General features: G+C 41.4%; 2 protein-coding genes across 7 annotated transcripts in view; one reads left to right on the forward strand and one right to left on the reverse strand.

Moving 5' to 3' along the window:
* Positions 1 to 11,658, reverse strand: part of IFT122 (intraflagellar transport 122) — a 65,196-nt gene extending 53,538 nt beyond the window's left edge. For 2 of the 4 annotated variants that reach the window (XM_088662352.1, XM_088662354.1), the window contains exons 1-7: positions 11,444 to 11,658; positions 9,144 to 9,210; positions 7,478 to 7,562; positions 7,075 to 7,153; positions 5,178 to 5,254; positions 4,308 to 4,374; positions 2,189 to 2,335 (exon numbers count right to left, since the gene is read on the reverse strand). In XM_088662352.1, the coding sequence (XP_088518478.1) occupies positions 2,189 to 2,335; positions 4,308 to 4,374; positions 5,178 to 5,254; positions 7,075 to 7,153; positions 7,478 to 7,562; positions 9,144 to 9,210; positions 11,444 to 11,484 (563 nt within the window). In that variant the 5' untranslated portion in view covers positions 11,485 to 11,658. Of the gene's footprint in view, positions 1 to 149; positions 318 to 2,188; positions 2,336 to 4,307; positions 4,375 to 5,177; positions 5,255 to 7,074; positions 7,154 to 7,477; positions 7,563 to 9,143; positions 9,211 to 11,302; positions 11,414 to 11,443 lie in introns of those variants that run through there. The other 2 variants (XM_088662356.1, XM_088662355.1) reach the window with 2 other exon arrangements.
* On the forward strand, positions 10,828 to 20,815 carry MBD4 (methyl-CpG binding domain 4, DNA glycosylase). 3 transcript variants are annotated; one of them, XM_060271377.2, is made up of 9 exons: positions 10,832 to 10,955; positions 11,939 to 12,071; positions 12,770 to 13,030; positions 14,293 to 15,095; positions 15,938 to 16,012; positions 17,296 to 17,430; positions 18,446 to 18,595; positions 19,714 to 19,817; positions 20,538 to 20,815. In XM_060271377.2, the coding sequence occupies exons 2-9, from the start codon at positions 12,025 to 12,027 to the stop codon at positions 20,613 to 20,615; spliced, it is 1,653 nt and encodes a 550-aa protein (XP_060127360.1). In that variant the 5' UTR covers positions 10,832 to 10,955; positions 11,939 to 12,024; the 3' UTR covers positions 20,616 to 20,815. The 3 variants fall into 3 exon arrangements, with proteins under 3 accessions (XP_034962443.2, XP_060127360.1, XP_088518483.1); XM_035106552.3 differs by lacking the exon at positions 11,939 to 12,071 and having other exon boundaries at positions 10,828 to 10,955; XM_088662357.1 differs by lacking the exon at positions 10,832 to 10,955 and having other exon boundaries at positions 11,826 to 12,071; positions 12,778 to 13,030.
* Positions 20,816 to 23,212: the final 2,397 nt, after the last annotated feature.

Below are 23,212 nucleotides of genomic sequence, written 5' to 3' on the forward strand. Positions count from 1 at the left end.
TAAATGCCACAAATATATAAATAAAATACTGTTCTGTTTATATACTGTGAACCAATAACTATAAACTGATAATGAGATAGAAACAAGCTAAGATTTAAATATACGTCTATGTTCATAGTATAGTCTTATATCTCTGGTTTTTCACTCACGAGCTGGCATTCCTAGGGCTCTCATCTTCCTCATGTTCTTCTTCCTCTGCCTCACTACCCTGACTACTGCATGTGATGGACTTCAGAACTGGTATATCCTCTAAACAGGCGTGACCTGCCTCCTCCTCCTCTTCGCTCTCTCTAGAACTCCAGAGATTCTCCCATCGACTGCAAATATCAATTGTTCATTCACATGACCTACTGCTACAAAACTCAAATTTCAAAACAGATTAGCCCAAGACCAGCTCTCCTGATGTTAAAAACACTTATCCCAGGTAGTTTTTGAAACTTTTCTTCCCCAGATTTACTAAAAGGGACAGCAAAACTTTTCTTCCCCAGATTTACTAAAAGGGACTCTTCAGTGCAAACTCCTTTAGTTGTCAGGCCTAGGAAAACATGACCCTCTGTGGGATAGAGAAGGATAAGGTTGAAGAAAATACCAGTAATTTGTCGTTCTTCAATGAAGTTGAATGTTGGAAGATTCAGGACAGGCAAAAGAAAGGACTTCTTTGCCCAGCACATAGTTAAAGTATGGAATTCACTTCCAAAGGATGCAGCAATAGCCACCAAATTTGGACTGCTTTAAAAGGGGATTGGACAAATTCATGGAGGATAAGACTATCCATAGCTACTAGTCATGATGGCTGTGTAACATCTTCAGTATTGGAGATTGTGTGCCTCTGAACACCCACTGCTAGAGAGCATGATGAGCAGGGAGAGGGCTATTGGACTTGTGCTACTTGGAAGCTTCCCAGAGGCATCTGGTTGGCTACTGTGAGAACAAGATGCTGGATTAGGCCTTTGGTTCTGGTTCAGTAGGGTTCTTCTTATATATGTTCTCAAAATACAGCTGTTTCCAAATACAGTCGTACCTTGGAAGTCGAACGGAATCTGTTCCGGAAGTCCGTTCAACTTCAAAAACGTTTGAAAACCAAAGCATGGCTTCTGATTGGCTGCAGGAAGCTCCTGCAGCCAATCGGAAGTGCCGGAAGCCCCGTCGGACGTTCGGCTTTCAAAAATAGTTTGCAAACCGGAACACTTACTTCCAGGTTTGTGGCGTTCGGGAGCAAAACGTTCGAGAACTGAGCTGTTCAAAAACCATGGTATGACTGTACTGAAATATGCAACAGTAGAAAACAGGGTATTAACTTCATATGAACCCTTAAACTGCTTATAATACTCTTTCGATGTATGCAGGTACATATACCAAGGAGCTAGAATTTGCTGCAGCTCCCTCTTGTGTGTACAAACAATGGTAAACGTGCAGTTGCTAACAAATAACATTTGATGCAACAGTCAATCCCTGCATATTCTAAATATACACCTCCTTCCCAACTTTGTATTACAAGCTCTAAAATTAACCAAACACATGCTTCTGAGATTATTATCTCTCAGGACACCTATGCAAATATTACCATAAACATTCATCAAAGCATTAAAGATCTTCCAGGAGCATTCTAAGAGCACTGGGTAGCTTTGGGGGGCTAGATTAAGTTTGAGGGTCAGAGTTTTATTATGCTTCCAGCTGTTTAATTTATATGAGATGGATTTTACATTTGCTTAAAAATCCAGTACATTATTTGAGTATATTGAATCTTTGACCCAGAGGGTTACACATAAGCAACAAACATCATTAAAAAGCCTTTAAATACATAAAATATATTTATATTTTATTAGAGTCTCAACAATCCAAGAATGCATTAAGCATTCTTCATTCCAAAGTCAACCTCCAACCCACATCTCAAGCAGACGAAGAGGGAGCTGATCAGTTACCATGTGCTTTATTTCTGTGGGCTTTTTTAAAGATTCAGGAACAGTTAATTGTAGCAACTACAGCAAGTAGCAATTTCTTTTAAATTGAAGAAAACTTAAGAATTTTTGTAGATATTGCCAAGAAAATGAAAGCATTAAACCAGTCTTCCGAGCTTCATAAAAATGATTTCTTATTAATGTTTATATAACTACTGTTAAAAGTCAAATGCACAGACTAGTGTGCAGACACGATCAAAGACAAACAACATAGGGAAAGGAACATTTACCTCGATGGATTCCAAGAAATGGACCACACAGGAGATAAAGATCCACCTGGTCGTTCAATTTTGACTTTTTCTTCACCATTTTTATTTCTTATGCTGACCACGCCATTGTACATCCCCAAAGCAAGGTACTGGCCATCATTAGTCCAACTGAGAAAGGGGAAGAATCATAACAGAGCAGTTTGAAAAAAATTCTCCTCTCCTCAACATTTGAGAGAGTCAAGAGGCCTATAGAAATTATACATTTTACTTAAGAGGTGGGCATAAAAGGCTCAAGAGGACACAAGGTACTCCCTGAACTCTTCCACTGCACTGACAAATATGGCTTTAAAGTATACATTTGCCCAACTGAACTGCAGCTACTTGTCGAGAAGGGGAGGACATGTTAATTAAGAATATGGAGCAGCAGCAGCATAAGGCAACCTCTGTTTAACTGAATAGTCATTTTGAAAGGTCGGCTTCCAGTTCCGCTCTGCCTTAATGGACGCAGCCCCCATGACAGAGGGAGATCATTAGCAAAGGAAATGGAATGTGGGGGGGCAGGGAGGCGCTGAATGCCAAAGCACTTTGCCTGCCGAAAACCCTCCAACGCCGCCATTAAGAAGCAGAGGTTCTCTTGTTAATTAGAGCTTAATTGGACTAAAGTACAGGCACACACTAGAAGAGATGAGATGACAAACTGCGGAACAAACCAATTGCAAGGACTTTAAGGTTTGAACTTGAGATAAGACTTCATTCGGTGCAAAAGATGGGGGGAGTCTACGGTTTATTTATTTAAAGTTTTATTCTCTACATTTATGATTCGGCAACCCCCCTCTCAATGTTAGTTCAAATAATATTTTTACAAGGGAGGATGGAAGAAATTGGATTATAAATACGAAATATAACATCAAACGGAACTGTGTGTAAAAAAAGGAAAAGGGGAGGGAAGCTCTATTTTGCAAAAGGTTTACGATGGAAACTTAAGAGCTGACTCTTCCCCATCCTTTCTTATTTACAAAATGAACTGAATAACGCTAAGAGGACTTGGAATTTAATTTAATTGGAAGAATAATTGCTCATATGTCTTCAGTTGGAAGGAAGGATGAAAGGAATCTGTGAACTGCCAAGGAACTGATACAGTTCCTTATTGAGTCATCTGCAGCTTGACAGACCACTCTTCCCAGGCTGGGAGGGAAAATGGTGACAAAGAGTTATTTACTGGGACAGAGTGACTTTTGCAGATGTTGTTAAAGTTGCAAAACAATGAAGCATGGGGCAAAGCGATGGAGAAAATTCTGGAATGACAATGGGATATCAGCTCCGTCCAAAGCATGATGGATAACAGCAACAACCGGGGGAAAGCAAGACATAACATCTTACAAGGAAAGGAAGAAACACCACAAACAGAATAACTGCAACACACAGGAAGAACAAGGATATAGTTTGAGTTCCTCATTTGTAGTTTTACAAATCATTTAAGGTGTCAACACAAATAGAAGTTATTAATATTGCAGTTGTTGTATAAGGGATTATTATTATGACCAGACTGTTATTGAAATTAATAAGATTTTGGAAAACAGAAATAAAGAAAATAATCAAACCATCAAATCTAGCATGCGGGAGCCACTTTATCTAAATTATATAATTTGGTATTTGAACGATTCGTATTAAAAATTGTATTATAAATTGGTATTGTTATAATGAGGCTATTATTGGACTGTAATTGAAAACTAATAAAAAATTATTATAAGATTATTTCGAAAGGTCTTCCACAAAATGTTAATGCCAACATATTCTTTATCTGAGAAAGCAAGCTATTCATACATATTTGTAGTGTTCTGTTCAATTTTGTACTGTTTTACGTGCTTTATAATTTAATGCTTTTATACGTTTCTTTAATTGCTTACTCTTTTGTTCCAACCCATCCTGGAACCTTAGCTTATAATTAAATGTATAATAAAATTCTACAAACCCATCAGAGGACAATTTTGCTGTCCATTCTATTGTCAATTTGTTTCAGTTTTGTTTTTACCTCTATTGCATGTTGCCTTGAGTTCTCAATCTTTCGTGTGGTAACTCATTAGATGTTTTAATATTTGCAATTACAAAATAACTACATTTGAGCGCAGTATTTACATACCTACAGCAGGTGATCTTATTGCTAACTTTATGTTTATTGACTGACTTCTGTTCAGGAGACCACAGACCTTGAAAATAACAACAGCATAGTGTTACCATCCAATTCATTCATCATTATAAGAAAACATTCACACCAACAACGAAGAGGGAATGTGAAAGAGAAGAGCTCCTATATCTTAACAAAATACAACTCCCCAAAGTCCTTCCCCTTGCCACATCTTATCTCTGCCAGCTTATGTGCTGCGTAACGGCTTTACATGATGATGATGATAATTTATTATTTATACCCCGCCCATCTGGCTGGGCTTCCCCAGCCACTCTGGGCGGCTTCCAACAGACATTAAAATACAATAATCTATTAACCATTAAAAGCTTCCCTAAACAAGGCTGCCTTCAGATGTCTCCTAAAAGTCTGCACCATCTGACCGCAGTGCCAAGGGACCACAGCGCAATGACAAAGCACATGCTTTGCACCAGAAGGTTCCACATCTAATAAGTTATCTCTTTGGTCAAAAGCATTCTACGTGGTAGATTATTTGAAACCAACTGTTGTATCTAAGTCTAGACCTAGCCAGAGTAGTTCCAATGAAATTAATGAGCATGATGAACACAGGTCTGTTAAAATCAACGGTTCTACTGGATCAGGCCAATGGCCCATCTAGTCCAGCATCCTGCTCTCATAGTGGCCAAGACTACCTGAGATCTGCCTGAGATCAGGGTCAGATAGACAGTCTGAGCTGTTGTACAGCAACTTCCTGTGGTCCTTGAACTGCTGGTACAGCACACATTGCATTTCTATCTGATCGATTCCTGACTGCTATGCGAAGTCATAGGATTTGGCCTGAAGAAACTAAGGATGAGGAAGACGTACCAAAATCACTGGAGGAGCAAGATGCCAATTGGTGAGTGACAGGATTGTAGGATACACTTTGTATGGAATCATTGTGCCTAAAACAAATTAACCAGAAACAAAATAAAAGTGGTTAGGCATAATAAACAAATAACTTTGGATATTTATTTTTTTAAGCCTCAATCAGGAGCTCAATGCAAATCAAACCAAAATCCAACAGGCTTTAAAAATAGTTCAGGTGCAATATGGTTATTTGAAAATATAAAGTGATTCAAGCATTGCGTGGGGTGAGGGGAAGAATAGAGAGATACTTCTATCATGATTCTCAATACTGCACCAGTGCTGGTTCAAAAGTCAGAGACCAGAGTCTCTTAAGCAAAACCATACCCCCACAGGCCTGCCTGGTTACCAAGACCCCATTCAGAGAACATTATTTGAGTGGTCCCCCTACCTTCAGAAAAGAGATGAGTGGCAGACCATGAAAAGAGCCTTTTCAGTTGTGGCATCCCAGTTCTAGAATGCTCAGTGGAAGTGCATTTGACTGGCATTGACTCTGCTGTCCTCTTGGTGGCACGGGAATACATTTTTATTTGCCCAAGCCTTTCTATGCTGGGTGTTAGTATAATGCTCTGATCTCAGCTCTCTTTCTGTTGGTACTATTTTACACAGTTCTTATTTATTCCTTGTTCTTTTAGCTTTTGCTATGTTAGCTGCTTTGAGAATTTTTACCTTATGAGTAAAATAAAAGTTTCTTAAATACATAAGACAAGGAAACAGTAATAGGCTGTTAATAACTAAAGCTTTACCTAGAACATATCAGCCCAGCAACTTATATTGTTATCCTTTAATGCTGAATAGAAGCACTTCAGGAAGTTATCTTGAAGAAGGAGTTACCTCTCCCCCCCCCCTCCTGTCCCCAGTAACATAATGTTTATTATGCAGAATTTACAGAAACAGTGCTGGGCCAATCTGCTTCTGTGATGTAAGTGAACAAGGAAAATAGGAGCACAATATCAGATCCAGAATGCATATGTACTATAACAGGCACGTCCAACAGGTAGATTGTGATCTACCAGTAGATCACTGGATGTCTGTGGTAGATCACAGCTAGATCACTGGCACCCCTAAAAAAAAGCTCACCCAAAATTTTCCTCCTCCCTAAAAAAAGCTGAACTATGACCTGAAGCCCTAAACAAAAATGGGCCTCCCTCCCTCTTAAAAGAAGCTCAACAAGTTTGCCCTAAACCCGAAAAAACAGGGCTTCCCTTCCTTACAAAAACTCAACAGCTTTGACCTGAACCCCCCAAAAGGGGGTAGATCACTCCCAGTTTTTAACTCTGTGAGTAGATTACAGTCTCTCGGGAGTTGGCCACCTCTGTACTACAGTGGTGCCTCGCTAGACAAAATTAATTCGTTCCACGGGTCTTTTCTTATAGCGAAAAATTTGTCTAGTGAATCCCCATAGGAATGCATTGAATATTTTTTGAATTTTCTTTTGCCCATAGGAACGCATTAATTGAATTTCAATGCATTCCTATGGGAAACCGCGATTCGCTAGACGAATCTTTCGTAAAACGCATTCGTCTAGCGAGGCAAGCTCCGCTCAAAAAATCCTTTCGTTAAGCGGAAATTTAGTTAAGCAGGGCATTCGTTAAGCGAGGCACCACTGTATAAGATTCAGAAGTGCAATAACTGGAGCGAAACCCTTTTGAGAGCGATGCAGTGAGAACAGTCCTCGCAACCTGTTCTCTCATTCTCCCATTAATCTGGTGAAGTGATGTAATGTCCTTTCTCTTTGCATGATTAGCTTCTTAACTGTGTTCATATTCCTTCTACTATTATTAATAATAGTGGCTGGAGTCCATACACAAAACTGATATTTAAGGCATGCAAAATAATCATGACGCAATCCACTTACGTGTACTTCAGGATACCTTCTAACTTTGAAGTCCAGATGATCACAGTTTTGTCTGCAGCTCCTGATGCAAAGCGCTTTCCTAGGGAATGTTATGGAAACTCACATAAGTTTATTGCAACTGGTAATCTAAAGCACACAGAAAAGCAATGACACTCTTTACTATTAGTTGAGTGCCTTCAGGTGAGCAAGAATCAAACCTGTATCTACAAATGTTTGCATACACTCTGGTCCGACATGAAACTCAGTACAGTATGGACTGTACTGATATTGTCTGGTAATACAAATTTTCTTCTTTAAAAATATTTATGAATAATAGACTGGATATAAATGCAAATGGCACTCTGTTCCTATGAAACCTGATCAAATGCTAATGGTTTGAAAAAATCCAGAAGGTTTAAGTTACCATCCTTGGCATAAGCTACACAGTACACTGTATCTTTATGTGCCTTCAAGGGCTGGATTAATGTTCCATCCGAAGTGTCATATACCTGTAGAGATAAAGTAAAGAGATAAGTCTAAGAATTAGGTGCACAAATTAACGCTATAGCCTTAGACAAACCAAGGCAGCTTCCTATGTTTCTCAGTCCAGATACAGGCTCTCTTCTGTTTATTCATTTTTTAAAAGTGGCAGTTACATGACTTCTAAAACATAACTCCAACAAATAATTTTCTTAATGGACTGACACATAGAAGCCAGCATTATAACAGGACAAACAGCCTAACCCTATTCTTTTCATATCCAGTGTGATTACAAATAAAGGCCACTGGGGATCCTGGGTTTGGTAAAGCAGAGTAGGGCTGGGCAGGTCTGTTCTGTTTCTTCTAGATACTGTACAAGAGTAAATTCCTGTGTTACAGCTTCTAGCCAGCGCCAGGCTGAGCTGACATTAGGATCAGTAAATCTGCTCCATGGGGCTTAGAAAGAAATGAAAGGTATCAAAAGGACAATCTAGCCCTGAAAAGTTATGAGAAAGTCTTATTTCAGCAAGCTCTGAATACCATTGTACCAACCCCTCCAAACCAATTTTCATAGTGCACACAGCAACCTCTTATCCAAGGAGTGTAGAGACTAGCCTTACATTTAATAAATCTCCTGACTATCATAAGCAAGACAAAATTCCATGGAGGTAAGTGCATGAAACTCCATACACCAGGAATGGGGAACCTGCAACCCTCCAGATATTGTTGAGCTATGCTTCCATCAGCCTCAGCTAGCATGGTCACTGGCCAAGGACAATGAAAGTTGTAGTCCAACAATATCCAGAGGTTCTCCTTCCCTGCCATACAGGTAAGCGAGCAGGCTGGCAGAGAAGAAATGAGTCTCTTTGTCCCACCTCTGCCAGTCTGCTTAGCTTCCATGTTAGTCACAAAAGAAGGGAAGTCCATCCCTCTTCCACAAACTCTTGCTAGGTGGCTTTTTTTTCTAGCAGAGGCTAGTACCCTGTATTTCCATACTGACCTGGAGAAGGGAACTTCCCCCTTCTCCATAGCCAGCATGTAAATTCAGGCCACCAGCCTTCACACATGAAAAACAAAAGCCACGGGCTAGTATCTTTATGGGCTTATTTGCAAGGCTGGTGTAGACCTACCTTTACTTAACTTCTTACATCATGTACTTAGAAACCATTCATAAATCCACACCAAGAAATTAGAGGCAAACTTTACAAATAAAGATGACAAACATTAGGAAATTGGGGGGGAAAGCATCTATGAAATATGCAGACAGATAATTTGGTGTATCTACTTAAAATAGCTTTGAGACTTCTTCCAGCTCAGCTTAATTTATCAAAACAAAGACAAGAGCCTTCTCTGTTTAAACATGTTAAATAGCTAAAAAAAAATAGCATTTAACATAGTCAAATTACATCACAGTTGTAAGATTTTTTTAAAAAATGTGTTACATTAAATAGAGAAGGGATAAGAGTTCTTTCAATAGATTACCATATGTGTTATAGTAAATAATAAAGAAATGAGTTCTTTTGATAAATTAATCTACCAATATTTCAAGATGTTAATTAACAAATGAGCGTAGGTGGGTGTTGTTTTTTTAAAAAAAGAAAACCTCATACCAGTAATCTGTTTCCTGCTGCAATTATTAGTTGAGTTCCATCAGGCTTAAAAGCAAGGTCATATATACTGTGAAAACAAAGGAAAGTTTTAAATGGCACACCAAACTCCTCGTATCCCCAATATTTTCCCATAGGGTACATAAAAAACAAGATCTCTAGATGTAGATCACCACACTACAGAATGAATATTTTAAAAAGAATTCAATTTGTGGGTGTAGGTTCAGAATTATATTCATATACCACAATTGTCATTTGTACATTTCCTCAATCAAACCATTTTCAAGACATTTCATATCTGCCAAATCAAAAGGCTGCAATTTACATACTCAAAGCATGGTACATCAAAACACTGACTTTATTCATTTAGCTATCTATGTTAAATGTACATATTCTAGACAAAACTGGGGATTATTCACCCACACAGTCAATAGTAAAAAAAATTAACATTTCAGCCAAACACTTGTTTTTATGGCTGTTGTAATTATTGTATATTATCTATTTATGTATCTTTTATTATTGCTTTATTTCATTGTTCTCTGCTGTGGTACTGAAGCATCCAATGAAATGTGAGTTATAATTACTTAGTAAGAATAAGAATTCAGAAAAGGGCAACCAAAATGATGAAGGGTCCCCAAAGGGAAAGGTTGCAGTATTTGGAACTTTTCAAGTTTCCAGAAAAGGTGATAAGTGACATGATAGACGTTTACACAATTACACATGGTATAAGGACAGTGGCTAGATACAGTACAGTATATGGTTTTTTCTCACACTCTTATACCCCTAGAAATCATGCTCAAGCTGAATTTTGGAAGATTCGTAACAGATGGAAGAGTGTGTGTTTTAATGCAGTGCAGTTAAACTATGACACTTGTTTCCACAGGGAGCAGTGATGGCCACCAACTTGGATGGCTTTAAAAGAGAATTAGACAAATTCATGGAGGACATGGCTTAGGCTATCAATGGTGACTGGCCAAGATGGCTACGTTCTACCTCCAATATCAGAAGCAATATGCCTCTGACTCTGAGTTGCTGGAAATCACAGGTGGGGAGAGTGCTGTTGCTGTCATGTCCTGCTGCAAAGGCGTCCGGTTGGCCACTGTGAGGAAAAGGTGGTGGATTACGGGAGGACAACGGTCTGACCCAGCAGTAATGGTGCTGGTGTGGCGATCAGGTGAGTCCCAACCCACCAGCTGAAGACCAATGTCACAAAGTGTACACAGATAGTACAAAAATAAATAAATACACCTCAATTAAACCAAAGCACAGTGGTACCTCGACTTACGAATGCATTGACTTCCGAAGGTTTTGACTTCCAAAGTCCGCTAAGCCGGAAGTATTTTCGCTGTGCAAAATCGCGCTTTGCACATGCTCAAAATGGACGCTTCGACTTACGAAGGATTCGACTTCCGAAGAGCGCCGTGGAACGGATCGCCTTCATAAGTCGAGGTACCACTGCATTTGAATTTTAATTATACTGTACTACCTACGGGGTTAGGGAAAAAAACGAACCTGCATCAACTGTTTATTTTGTTAAAGTGTCCTCATGAAAGCTTTACCCACCTGCCCAGTACAAGAACTGAGGCAGCGAGTAAAACAACCAGTATAGGCCATTGTGGACAATCTGGGATTTTTAATATTATTTATTTATTTATTACCATCTGGCTGGGTTCCAGTCCTACCGATGGAGCACCTAAGAACATCAGCTCAGCGGGGAAGATCTAAAGTTACATCAGCGGACACAACAAGACCGTCGAGGGGACCGAGAAGCCTCCTCTCCGCCTGAAAACAAGCTCCTTTGGGCAACAAATGCAGGTAAAGCACCTCCGGCTCTGGAAGGCGCACCCCCCCCCCGGTGAAACCTGCCAGGGTCCAGCTTTGTGTCCCTTCCACCAAAAGGGGAAACCCACGCGCTCCCTTTCTGCTGCAAAAGCATTATCTTAAAGAGCTTTATGGCTTCCAGTTTAAACGTGGAAGCATCTTTCTAAGTTGTTTTTGCTGCTCTAAGTTGTTTTTGCTGCTCATTTCCCTAGCGTTGCAGTTGGTTGCATTAACACATTTGCCTTCCGAAACGGAGTGGGTACGCTGCGGGGGGTTATGCAGCGCGCAGCTCAGAAAGAGTGGGATAAAATTGCATGCCGTCACCATGACGATTCGCTTACTGCTGGGGATGCTGGAAGGGAGAGCGAACCGAGGAGGCCTTTTTTATTTGCTGGAGGTCGAAGCCCCCACTTCATTCCTTCCTCTCCCCCACCGACCCGCTGCACCCTCCAGCCTTGTCAGAGGGAGGCGCCTCTTCTTACCACTGCTCGGCCTTATCTCTCCAGGTCAGCGCAGCTCGCATGTTTTCCCCTCCGGCGCATCCCCTTCGCGATCTCCCTGCCTGCCCCTCCCCCAGCGCCCAACTCCCACTTTCATTTATTTATTTATTTGTGTACATAGGACGCCGGGCTGCAACCCAAGGCAACACGCATGCGCAGTTTCCACGCGCCGCCCCCCTCCCCTCATTTTTTCCTTCCTTTTGCGAAGCGCCCTGCTTGTGCGCACGCGCAAAGTGCCTCTTGCGCATGTCTGAACTCTCCGCCAAGTTCCTCCCCGCCCCCCCGCCCCAACCATAGTTTCTAAGGCGCCCGGGGGAGGACGCGCAATATTAATATTAGGGGCGGGTGGAGAGAGGAGGAGCTTATGTCGAAAGTGCGCGTGCGCAAAAGCCCACTAAGGTTTCCTCGCGCTGCTCGCGAGGTTTGATCCCGGCGCGAAGCGGAGAGAGCGATCTCTTGGTTACTGTCATTGTGCAGGTTGGCGGCGCGCGTGTTAGGAATGCGCACGCGCCGTACGAGCAGGCGTGGGAGAATTTGCCGCCTTACAAGAGAGGGGAGGAAAGATGTCCTTGGCGCTAGTTCAAGGGGCAACGGGGCAGCCTGACGGCAGGTAAGGACTTAACGCCGGAAGGAGTGGCAAGGGCGGGGATTTTGAAACGTCCCCCTCGGCCATTTGCTTTGATCCTCCTTTGCAAGCAACTATTTTCACCCTCACCATCATCACCTTTCATTTGCATGCAGTGATGTCACAGCAGTTTGACAAATGGCACGCCTGCGTTCTGCTGTCTTGACATGACGGTCTTCTGTCTGACTGAGGGCTATGGCAATACTGCAAACCGGAATAAAGCCATAATTAACTTGTGCCGTTCCTGCCTTCCCACTGCTTTGCGTGCTCCCACCAAATGAGGAGGAAAGGTGGGCTGCTGCCTCCGAGGAGGCCTTCTCAGTGATGGCACCCTAGCTGTAGAAAATCCTCCCCAGAAAGGCTTGCCTGGCACCCTCTTCGTTTCCGGCACCAGTGGAGACCTCCTTATTCACCCAGACCTTTTAGGCAATTGGTGTTTCAAGCCAAAAAACAAAACCAGGGTTCTCCGTTGCTTAAGTTGTACCTTGTTTTTCTACATTTAGGTGCAAAATTTATTGCATCTTACTCTGCCAGAAATAAACCAGTTTTGGAACAACCGAAAAGGAAATATGGGGGAGATAAAAAAAAAGAACAGTTAAAATGATTGAGAGGTTAGAATGTTTATTTAAGGAAAGATTACAAAAAGGTGAAGCTTGTTTGATATTCTGATAATTCACTTTCAGTGTTACAGGTAATAGGCACATGACTGAAGATGCAAACAAAGAGAAAGGGCATCTTATAACAGCAGGAGGGGGATGTGTTGATCCCAAGGAGGAAGATACAGAGACCATCACAGAAAGTCTAGCGTGGTGCAAAGAGTCTGAAGCAACTGTATCTTTCCTGGCTCCTCTATGTCACAAAGCTGTTCCTGAAGGATGGGAAAGGATAATAAAGCAAAGACAGTCTGGCAAAACAAAAGGAAGATATGACATCTATTTTGTCAGGTACAGTAATGCTGATTGTAAATCTTGACATTGTACATCTTATGTCATCCAAATGATATTTTGGTGCACTGAGAGCCATAGAGTCATAATTATGTTTATAATAGGTAAAGGGGGACCCCTGACCATTAGGTCCAGTCGTGACCGACTGTGGGGTTGCAGTGCTCATCTCGCGTTATTGGCCGAGGGAGCCGTGTACAGCTTCCGGGTCATGTGGCCAGCATGACAAAGCTGCCTCTGGCGAACCAGAGCAGCACACGGAAACGCCGTTTACCTTCCTGCTGTAGTGGTACCTATTTATCTACTTGCACTTTGACGTGCTTTCGAATTGCTAGGTTGGCAGGAGCTGGGACTGAGCAACGGGAGCTCACCCCGTTGCGGGGATTCGAACCGCCAACCTTCTGATCGGCAAGCCCTAGGCTCTGTGGTTTAACCCACAGCGCCACCCGCATCCCTGTTTATCCCTGCATTATAATCACTTGCTCTTTGCCTCTCATCCGACTCAAAGTCTGCATTGTTGTAACCTGCCCCTGCTCCCATAGCTCTCCAGAGGCAGAGGGCATTGGACAGCTTTTTTCCAAGCAGTTTACCAAAGAATAATAGTGTTCAGCTGAGCAACAACTTCAAATCCTCCAGATAGCCTTCCCTCCTTCCTTCCTTCCTTTAAGATTAGAAACACATATCCAGTCAGGACACAGTTTTGTGTTCCCCTTTACTACTCCAACCAAGCGTCATGCTGATGGATTCTATGCTAAATAATGCATCTGTGTTTATAATATTTTCAAATACTAAGTTTGTCTTTATTTAAAATATGTGTATCTCATATTTCAGTTGCAATTCCCAAGGCAGCTGTACTTGCACCACTGTTTAACTGTAAACACATTTATAACAGCTTACAAATAGTTTAAGTATTGCAGCTTCAACTTTGATTTTCCAAAATATATGTATTTCTTTGAAAAATGTATAGTCTGTCTTTCCACAATATAATCTACAGGGTGGCTACAGTTGACAACTTGTATCCAACCCTTTCCATGTGAGAGTGGAATAAAAGTACACTCCTAAAATGGGACTTCACCATCCTCTCTGTCTCCCTGCTGACCCCTGCATGCCCTCAGAACCTGCTCTGACCCTCCAGAGCTGATTTTGGTGGTGCAGTTGCTGCAGTGGAGAGAAGAAGCAGGTGCAACATTCTGTTGTGCAACATTGCATTCCACTCAACGTTGCCCTTTGACTGCTTTTTACATGATGGTCTTTTTCCCTTTTAGTCCCCAAGGAATGAAGGTCAGATCCAGACGTGCACTTTTGGATTACTTTAAAAAGAACGGAGAGACTGTTCTTAAATTAGAGGACTTTGATTTTTCTGTCTCTGTTCGGGAGAGTATCCAATCAAGCACAAGGGCTCTGGGGTCAGAAGGACAAAACTGCATCACTAGCAGCCAGACTCTAGATCTTGGACCGCAGAGCAGTGAAGAAAAGCAAAATAAGATTTTGGAATTTCAAGCCAGTGCTGGTGAGCCCGATTTGCAGGATGGGTCCACTGCAGAGGACCCCTCAAAGGATTCATGTTTCAAAGCCCAAGAGAGGAGTGCTGCTGAGAGGAAGACTCCGATTAAGAAAGCTAAATGCGGTTCAGAAATGGGGAATCTGGATGATGCCTATAACACAAGACAGAGGAAACGACCCCCAAAAAGTCAAAGGGCAGAAACTGTTAAAAATCCCAGAAGAAAAAAAGATATATGCATTTTTAATAGTGTTCATAAAGTGTGCCAGAGAGGCTCAAGAAAAAGAAAAACATGCTTAAAGGACGAGCTGCTGGTTTCTGAACCAAAAGTGGATTTGCACGTTGCACCGGTAGCCGCTGTCTTGGAACACAAGTCAAGCACAGACGTTTTAAAATGTGATGAGGATTCCACCAGCGTAGTTTCTGTAGCAGTTGATGAAAACTTTTCAGAATTGGAAACCCAGAGAAACAGGGTGCCTTCAGGGAGCCAAGAGTTAAACATTGCTTCCAATATGGATGTTACTGACTCGCAGACCAGTGACGAGAGCCATTTCACATCAGTAAAAGGTATATTCTTCAGAGTGGAGCTCTTTTCTAAATTTCCTAAGGAGATAATCATAGGCCAGTGGTACAAATGAACTTTCTTTGCCTCATGCTCTATGCTTTTGGTGTGGCTAGTATTGTCTACCTGAGTGTGTTCACATGATTTTGCTGAATGTGACCGTCTAAGCACCTCTGTCTGGTCCTTGGGACTCTCTGCAGTCTGCCGTCCCCTGTCAGTGTCCCTGCATCCTCGGGTGCTTTTGCCTGGCTAGAATGTTTCCCTTTTTCCTTGAACCATAATAAATGCCTCTTGCTTGCCTGGATATGTCAGCTTCAAATCATGGCTTAATATCCTGGTTCTGAAGTCATTAACCATAGCTCCCTGTTCAGAAAAAAATGGGAAATCATAGTTAATGGAAGACTTCTTGATTTGTTCCCACTTGAAAAGGTGGTATTCTACTAACTCGTCCTATCAGTGCAAGGATTACTGCTAGAGTGACAGAAATCCCCCCCTCCAGTGTGTGCCCCATGTCACATTGCAATTGCAGATATTCTTGAGCTGATGGAACCCTGACTTAACACTACATTGGTTAAAGCCCAAAGGAAGAAGCAAATGGGCTTTGTGCACCACCAGAAGACTTATTCACATCTTTGCTTATTAAGCTGAGAAACGATCTTCCAAACATTGCCAGTGTAGTAGCTGGGATAGACTACAGTAGGCTCCCAATCCACCACTCTTTAATGATAGAATATCCTCTGTAAGAGAATGGCACATACAAAGATATAGTGCAGTACTTCGTTTTATACGAATTTGCAATGAATTATACATCTGCGTTTGTTTTTTACTTTGCTTTTCAACATTTTAGAGAACCATTTTCGAAGACCTCAAGTGGAGAGAAGGAAAACCAGCCCATATTTTTCTAGTAAATTCATTCAAGGAGGTAAAAAAACACTTTCTATGGAAATGCCTTGTGGGGGATTACAAGATTTAGCAATATAATTTGCACACCAATCCTACCCATATTTAAAGGTAAAGGTAAAGGGTACCCCTGACCGTTAAGGTCCAGCCACAGACAACTCTGGGGTTGCAGCACTCATCTTGCTCTATAGGCCAAGGGACCTGGCGTTTGTTCACAGACAGCTTCTGAGTCATGTGGCCAGCATGACTAAGCCACTTCTGGCGAACCAGAGCAGCATACGGAATCGCCGTTTACCTTCCCGCCGGAGCAGTACCTATTTATCTACTTGCACTGCATGCTTTCGAACTGCTAGGTTGGGAGGAGCTGGGACCTAACAACGGGAGCTCACCCTGTCGCAGGGACCTTCTGATCGCCAAGCCCTAGGCTCAGTGGTTTAGACCAAAGCACCACCCACGTCCCATATTTGGTCAGAAGTAAATCCAATGTATTTCTCACTTGCATAGCTAAGAGTACACACATTTACTTTGAAATAAGCCCACTTAACGTATTGGGACTTGGTTCCAAATAAAAGTGCTTTAGATTGTGATATAATTTATGTGAGGTTAGAAGAGATTACACAGCAACTATCGATAATTCTTACTCCTTTCCATGTAGTGGGTCAAATTAATGGGTCAGATTATTAGCAGCTTTTGGTTTATATGAGCACTTCATAAATGTTTGGAATTGGGAGAGTAAATTATATCTGAATAGTAAGGTATCCAATCAAAAAAGCTAACTGTGAGCCTAGGAAACTATGGTTTCTCACTATGTGAATAAGCCACTGTGAGACACTCTGCCTTGTGTGTTCTCTCTTTTTGTGCACCAGAGGCTATCTGAAGCTTCTTCCAATGTTAACCAAACCCTAGTTCCTCATTACAGTGAGACTTGGGGGAATTGTAGTTGTTTAAAACTCTTGCTTCAGAACACACTACAATCAAACTATGGTGACTGATATTGTAGAAGCCAACTTTAATAAGTGGGATTTAAACAAACCACAATTCCCAGTAAGGATTGCAGCCTTAGTTGGGCAAATGAAGATTAAGGCTTGCAACATGGACAGGCGTCTCTTAGATATTGTTCACTGCAGCTGATCCCACTGGGGCTCTTGAAAGAGCTCTTTCTCTACCAGTCTCCTTATAGCTGGAAGAGGCAGTCAAAACGATCCTCTTTCTGCTTTTGGCTATAGACACAGGCGGATTTAAGGAAAACAATGTATTTAAATAAAAGAGAGGCCATTGAATTTCACATTTTGATTCTCTGTATAGCTCCAAGCCCACCTAGAAGGAAGGCCTTTCGGAAATGGACTCCACCTCGTTCTCCTTTTAATTTGGTCCAAGAAACACTCTTTCATGATCCATGGAAACTTCTCATTGGAACTATATTTCTGAATAAGACCTCAGGTACAAGACTTATGTTCTCCCCTGCCCCCCGCCCAGCCCCTCACTTGCAAACACACCAGTGTTGAGCTGCTTTCCAGTTATACAGTCCCACACTGCTGCTAGGGAGCATTCATGAATCTCTTATGTGGGCAGAACTGATTACTTCAGTTTTTCCTGTGGGGGGCTGGCTAGGTGGTAAATGGCTCTGCTTGATTCACACACATTCCCCAGGAAGAGAGAAAAGGGCCAGTGTTGACCTTGACCTATGTGAAGTGGAAAAGGGGCTACTAAAATGATGACACCGTTTTTTGCAAGAGGGATTCCAACACATACTGGAACATTGGGTTTCTGCAGTTCTGTCATCCTAGTGCAACAAATACATTAAAAACACTGTTTTGTGGTTAGGAAAAGGATGGGAAATGCACTGAAAAGCATGGGATGAAATAATGACTAGTGGGAAGACATATGATGCAAATCAGTATGAATGTTTGTTGTTGTGTAGCTGCCCTTTAAACAAATCAGAATGAATGCTCAGTAAAGACTGCAGATAGTTTATCTTCATCTTAAGCTTTATGCATGCAAATCAGGATGAATGCTCAATAAGCAGATTGACTAGAATAAACCTAAATTTTGCCATTTGCTGAATGTATTATACAAGTTTGGGATCATGCACACCTTTAAAAATTGAAATGACACATCTTCTGTGTCAGTACTGAAACACAAAATATATTTCTGTGCCACGGGAGTTCTTCACACAACTCTTAATTTTCTCCTGTGGAAGTCATTTGATTGTAATGTGTAGTAAACACGTGTGTCTGTTTTGCAATACATACATGTGGCCAGAAGACACGTTGGCAGCAGGATTCATGCTAAGTGTGGAAGATTACGTGAAGCTGCTCGTTTGTCTTGTTACTTTTAGTAGCTGTTTCATGCGGTTAGACGTTATCTGTATTAGCAATTCAGCATATTTGCCTATGCCAGCTTTGCAAAGAAATTCAGTAGAAACCCTACTGTTCACTGTCTTACATCTGACTAGGTAAGATGGCCATCCCTGTGCTGTGGGAATTTTTCAAGAAATATCCTTCACCTGAAATAGCAAGAGCTGCAAACTGGAAGGAAATGTCAGAGTTGCTTAAACCTCTTGGCCTTTATGAACTCAGAGCAAAGACCATCATCAAATTTTCAGGTAGCAACTCTTGGCATGAAATGTGTGTTATAGCTTGTTTTAAAAAGAGTACATTATCTCCATAAAATCCTAATTATGGCCCTGCAGAGTAGATCAGTGTTGTTATTCTCATATTACAGATGGGAAGCCATGGCTGAGAGAGGGTGGCATATTAAAGGCCGCTTAGTGAATTCATGACTAAGACAAGATCTGGAGACTTTCCAGCTGCCCCTGAGCTCGAACATTAGAGGCTACGATCCAGAGGAATGAAAACACACATGCCCTGCGCATGAAACTGCATTTCTATTTTATTCTTTTACTAGTAGTTTCTTTTTCCAAGGTTGTCTCTATATAAGCTTGGATGTTCTTCAGATCCTTAGAACTAACACAAAATATATTTGAGAGATTTGGCATCAGTATTTTTTTTAACACTGCAATCCTATTCAGGTTTATATTCTACTGTGTTATGTGAGACTACCTCCTCAGTAAGTAGGTATAGATTTGGTACCTTGAAGGAACATTTGGAGGGGGAAGATTGGAGAACACTGTTGACTTCTCCCCTTTGAAAACCGCCCAAATTGAATTGCTGAACTACCCAAGCACAAAACTTCTTTTAAAGCAGTTTTGAGATGCTACCAAATGAGGACGTGGGGAAGCTTGGGGGGGGGGTATTTAAGCATTTATACGTTTGCTTTCTGCTGTAAAAAGGCTGCTGATCTTATTGACTGCCATTTAGATAACTGTTTAGAGAGCTACATCTGTGACACTACATTTTAATGTCTTCTATGCTGTGTCTTGCAGTTTAGAAAACAGAAACTCTAAACTTTATCTTTTATTTATAGATGCCATTCTAATCACTTCCGTCAGCATCAATGTAGCATGCTAGTAATACCTTGCTGTGATTCCTTGTACAGTATTATCAGCCTGCCAGGTGTTCTGTACCCAACACAGTGTGTCAGTTTGCAGCAGCCCTTAATAAACTACAGTGCCCAGAATACTTTGAAATAAAAAATGTGTTTCAAGGGTGCTTTAAAGGTGTAGTGCGTACATAGCCTAAGTCATGTTTTCACAAATTTTAAAGGTGAATTTAATGAATCCAGTCTTGGATCTTTTATTGTACTTTTTTTGTTGTTCCATAGATGAATACTTGGTCAAACAGTGGAGGTATCCTATTGAGTTGCATGGGATTGGAAAATATGGAAACGACTCTTACAGGATCTTTTGCATCAATGAGTGGAAAGAGGTAACTGATGCTGACATTTTCTTAAATCAATGAAAGATTATAAAGTATTCTACTTTTGATTTTTGTAATCCTTGTTGAATGAATAACATCTGATACCCTTTTCAATGTGTTGTGGGAGTGGATGGATGGGGTTATTGGTTTGTTGTTGTTGTTGTTATTATTATGTATTTTGTGGTTTTTATCTCTTATTGTGAACCGCGCTGGCAGAGCGTGCCTCTCCGCAAAGCTGAGATGGCTCTGCTTCACTTCTGTCCCTCTCATGTAAATGAGCCTGAACCAGAACTGCACAAAGCAAGTGGGTACAGTCATCCAGCCCTGTGATCTGCATTGCAGCAATAGTCTCAGAAACAGCATTGTGATGGGGTGGGTGTGCAGAGTCCCATGTATCCTTCCTGCTGCACTGCCATTGGGCTGCGCTCATGCCTTGCAGGCATCAGAGTAGAGGAGAAAGCTGGACTATCCCCAACCATTTCACCCTTCACTGTGAAGATTCAGAGTTGCCTTGTATTGTAGTAGCAAACACAATTGCAGCGTGAGCATATTCCTATTGACCCAAAAGTAAGCCCAAAGCTGTTCAGTGGGACTTATTTCCAAGTAAATTTACATGAAATTATGACAATGAGCCAAAGAATAGTTTCCATTTGTGTGCTTGAGACTCTGAGCTTAATGCAAATTTTGTATTTCTTAATTAAAATGGTTAACATCCTGATTCTTTTTCAGGTACAGCCACAAGACCATAAGCTGAATGTATATCATGCCTGGCTGTGGGAAAATCATGATAAACTGAATATTAATTAATGTATAGCTCTGTGTAGGTATAATATCTACTGGGTTTTTTTTTAAATATCAAACTCAATCATCTCTCTTGGTTACTATAAATGTAAACACTTTAATATATATGTTTGTATATTGGACACTGTGTATTAAATTTTAGCATTGGTTTATGTACATAATCCTGCAGACCTTTTGTAATTAAAGTTGAATAAGACTTGTGTTAATATTAAGTGTTTATTGTTTCTAAATTATTCAGTCCTTCAACACTGCAAATACCAAACAACCTTAGTAACTTTACTAGAATGCAACATAATTGCAGAATAATCCTCCAATTTGTTCTACAATAGATGCAGTTCTGTATTGTTTTTACTGAAGTTCCTATAGCATATAATATTAGATTGTTACAAATTCAATATATAGGAACTTCTCTGAACGTCACCGACTAAGTCATAATTGGAGTAGACCCACTGAAATAAATGGAGCTAAGCCATGGTTTTATATCTACCCATTTAACCATAAGAAATAATTTCAACTGATTCTTAAATAAATCCTTATTTGTAACAATAAAACACATTATTAGCAAACTCTTTCCTCCTATTTCCTCCCAATTCTCTCAATTAATAGGTCCTGCCCAGGACAAACTTCTTAAGCACAGATTTCTAGCTAATTGAATACTGCACAACACATAGTTTGGTTTAGGATTATGTCCAAATCCCTCACTCATGGTTTGTCCTGCTTCAAATAAACCACTTAGCTGTAAACAAGGTTTGTTCTTAGCCATAGCTCATGGTTTGTCTGGGGTGACAAACCAGAAACCCAGGTTTGGGCATAATACCAAGGCAAACCATAGCTTAGTGCTGGGCAGTATGGTGGCAGCAAGACTGAGAGAGGAATGCAGTACTTGCTATTTTTGCTCCAGGAATCCACATTTGCTGAGCTGTGCTTAGGCGTGGATTGCAAACTGCTTGGGAAATGGACTTCTGGTCTCACAAACAAGGCTTCATTTTGCTCACAGGCTTTCTTGCTCCCCAAAATATGCTCCTGGAGGAGCACAGAAGACCATGGGGGCAAGGAGGGGAAAGAAATTATGTTTGATGGTACAACATTGAATCTCACGTGTTGTTGTTTTTTGCCTGCCTTTTATTTATGGTGGGGCCATTTTTGCTCACTGATAATCAAACATTGTTCAAAGAAAAATCACAAAGAATCTTGGTCCACAAAGACTAATTTACTCTTGCATAAGCTATCATGGGTCATAGCTCACTGCATTTTTGAAGGTTCCATGCCATGAAGGGGTATAACATAATAAATTAATCCTTAAGAAGCTTCAAGACTCTTGGGCACATTTTCTGCAGCAAATGAACATGGCAAAGAAAACTGCAAAGAGCAGTGTTTGTTAGAGTGAAAACATCTAATTTCCTTAAATAAAAGTAAGTGGCCTTAATAGAAAATATAGTTCCAAATGGCTGATTGTGGCAACCTGCTGATTCTGTGAGTTCACCCTATCTGTATTTGAAAGCAATAATAAAAAGAGGAAAAATAAAATTACAAGAGAATAAAATAATCATATAAAACTTGGAAAAGAATGAGTGCCATAAAATATATTTCATAGTGGAATACAAAGTTTTCATTGGTACTTAACATACGAAATATTCATGAATGTTGCCAAAGAAACATATTTAGTGGGACTGTCCCAGCAATGAGATGGTTTGTTTTTTATATAGCCAAACAATTTCATGATGGGCAGTGTTCATGCTCTAGAATTTAGGAGCTGCAGGATGAATAGTGAAGTAGACAGGGGTGCAAACTTGGAATAAAATATGGGGAGGGGGGAGGCCTGCCCCGCAAAATTGGATCACATGACATGGCACAAACACTTTGAATGGCACTGCCCATCAACTGGAGGTGGGTGGGCTCCCTCAAATATTTTAGGGGGGGCGAAGACCCGTCAGCTCCTAAGAGTTGGCTCCTATGGAAATAGGGTTGCCATACGTCTGGAATTTGCCGGTTATATACGGAATACCGCTGTCTCTAACGGCATCCTGGTGGAATTGGATTGGATGCCCAGGAAACTTCGGGTGTGCGGCAGCCCATGCCGATTTTCCATAAAAATAGCTCAGAAACGGCAGGGGGTGGGGGTGGGGAGTTAAAAAAAAAGTTCAACAACTTTGCCCAAGAAAGCTCCGGATTTTCACTGTTTGAAATATGGCAACCGACTATGAAAAAGTCGCTCTGGGAAGCTTACTCTTGCTCGGCCAGCTGCATAGACGCGGAAGTACAGAAACCGATTTAAGTGTTAACTTGTGCTTCACCTTGAGAGCTACGCGCATTCCCCGCTGACTTCAGTGGGATTTTGCCTGCCTTTTTTTTTGCGGGCAAACCAAAAGCCTGCGCCACGTCCACTCTCCTTCCCGCTTTACGGGCCACGTCTCGAGAATCCCCTATCCAGGCGCAAGAGCGACGCCGAGCCATTCATTGCCGCGCAGGATTGGCGCGAGCTGCTTCCCAGGGTTGCCGACACAACGTTCGGGCCGGCGTCTCTCGGCCAATCAGCTGCCGGCGGCCGCGGCTGTTGCCTTGGCGCCCGCCAAAATGCAACTCTTGCCTTGTGCTCTAACGCA

This window comes from Zootoca vivipara, chromosome 2 (genome assembly GCF_965207765.1).
Source record: "Zootoca vivipara chromosome 2, rZooViv2.hap1.1, whole genome shotgun sequence".
NCBI lineage: Eukaryota > Metazoa > Chordata > Lepidosauria > Squamata > Lacertidae > Zootoca > Zootoca vivipara.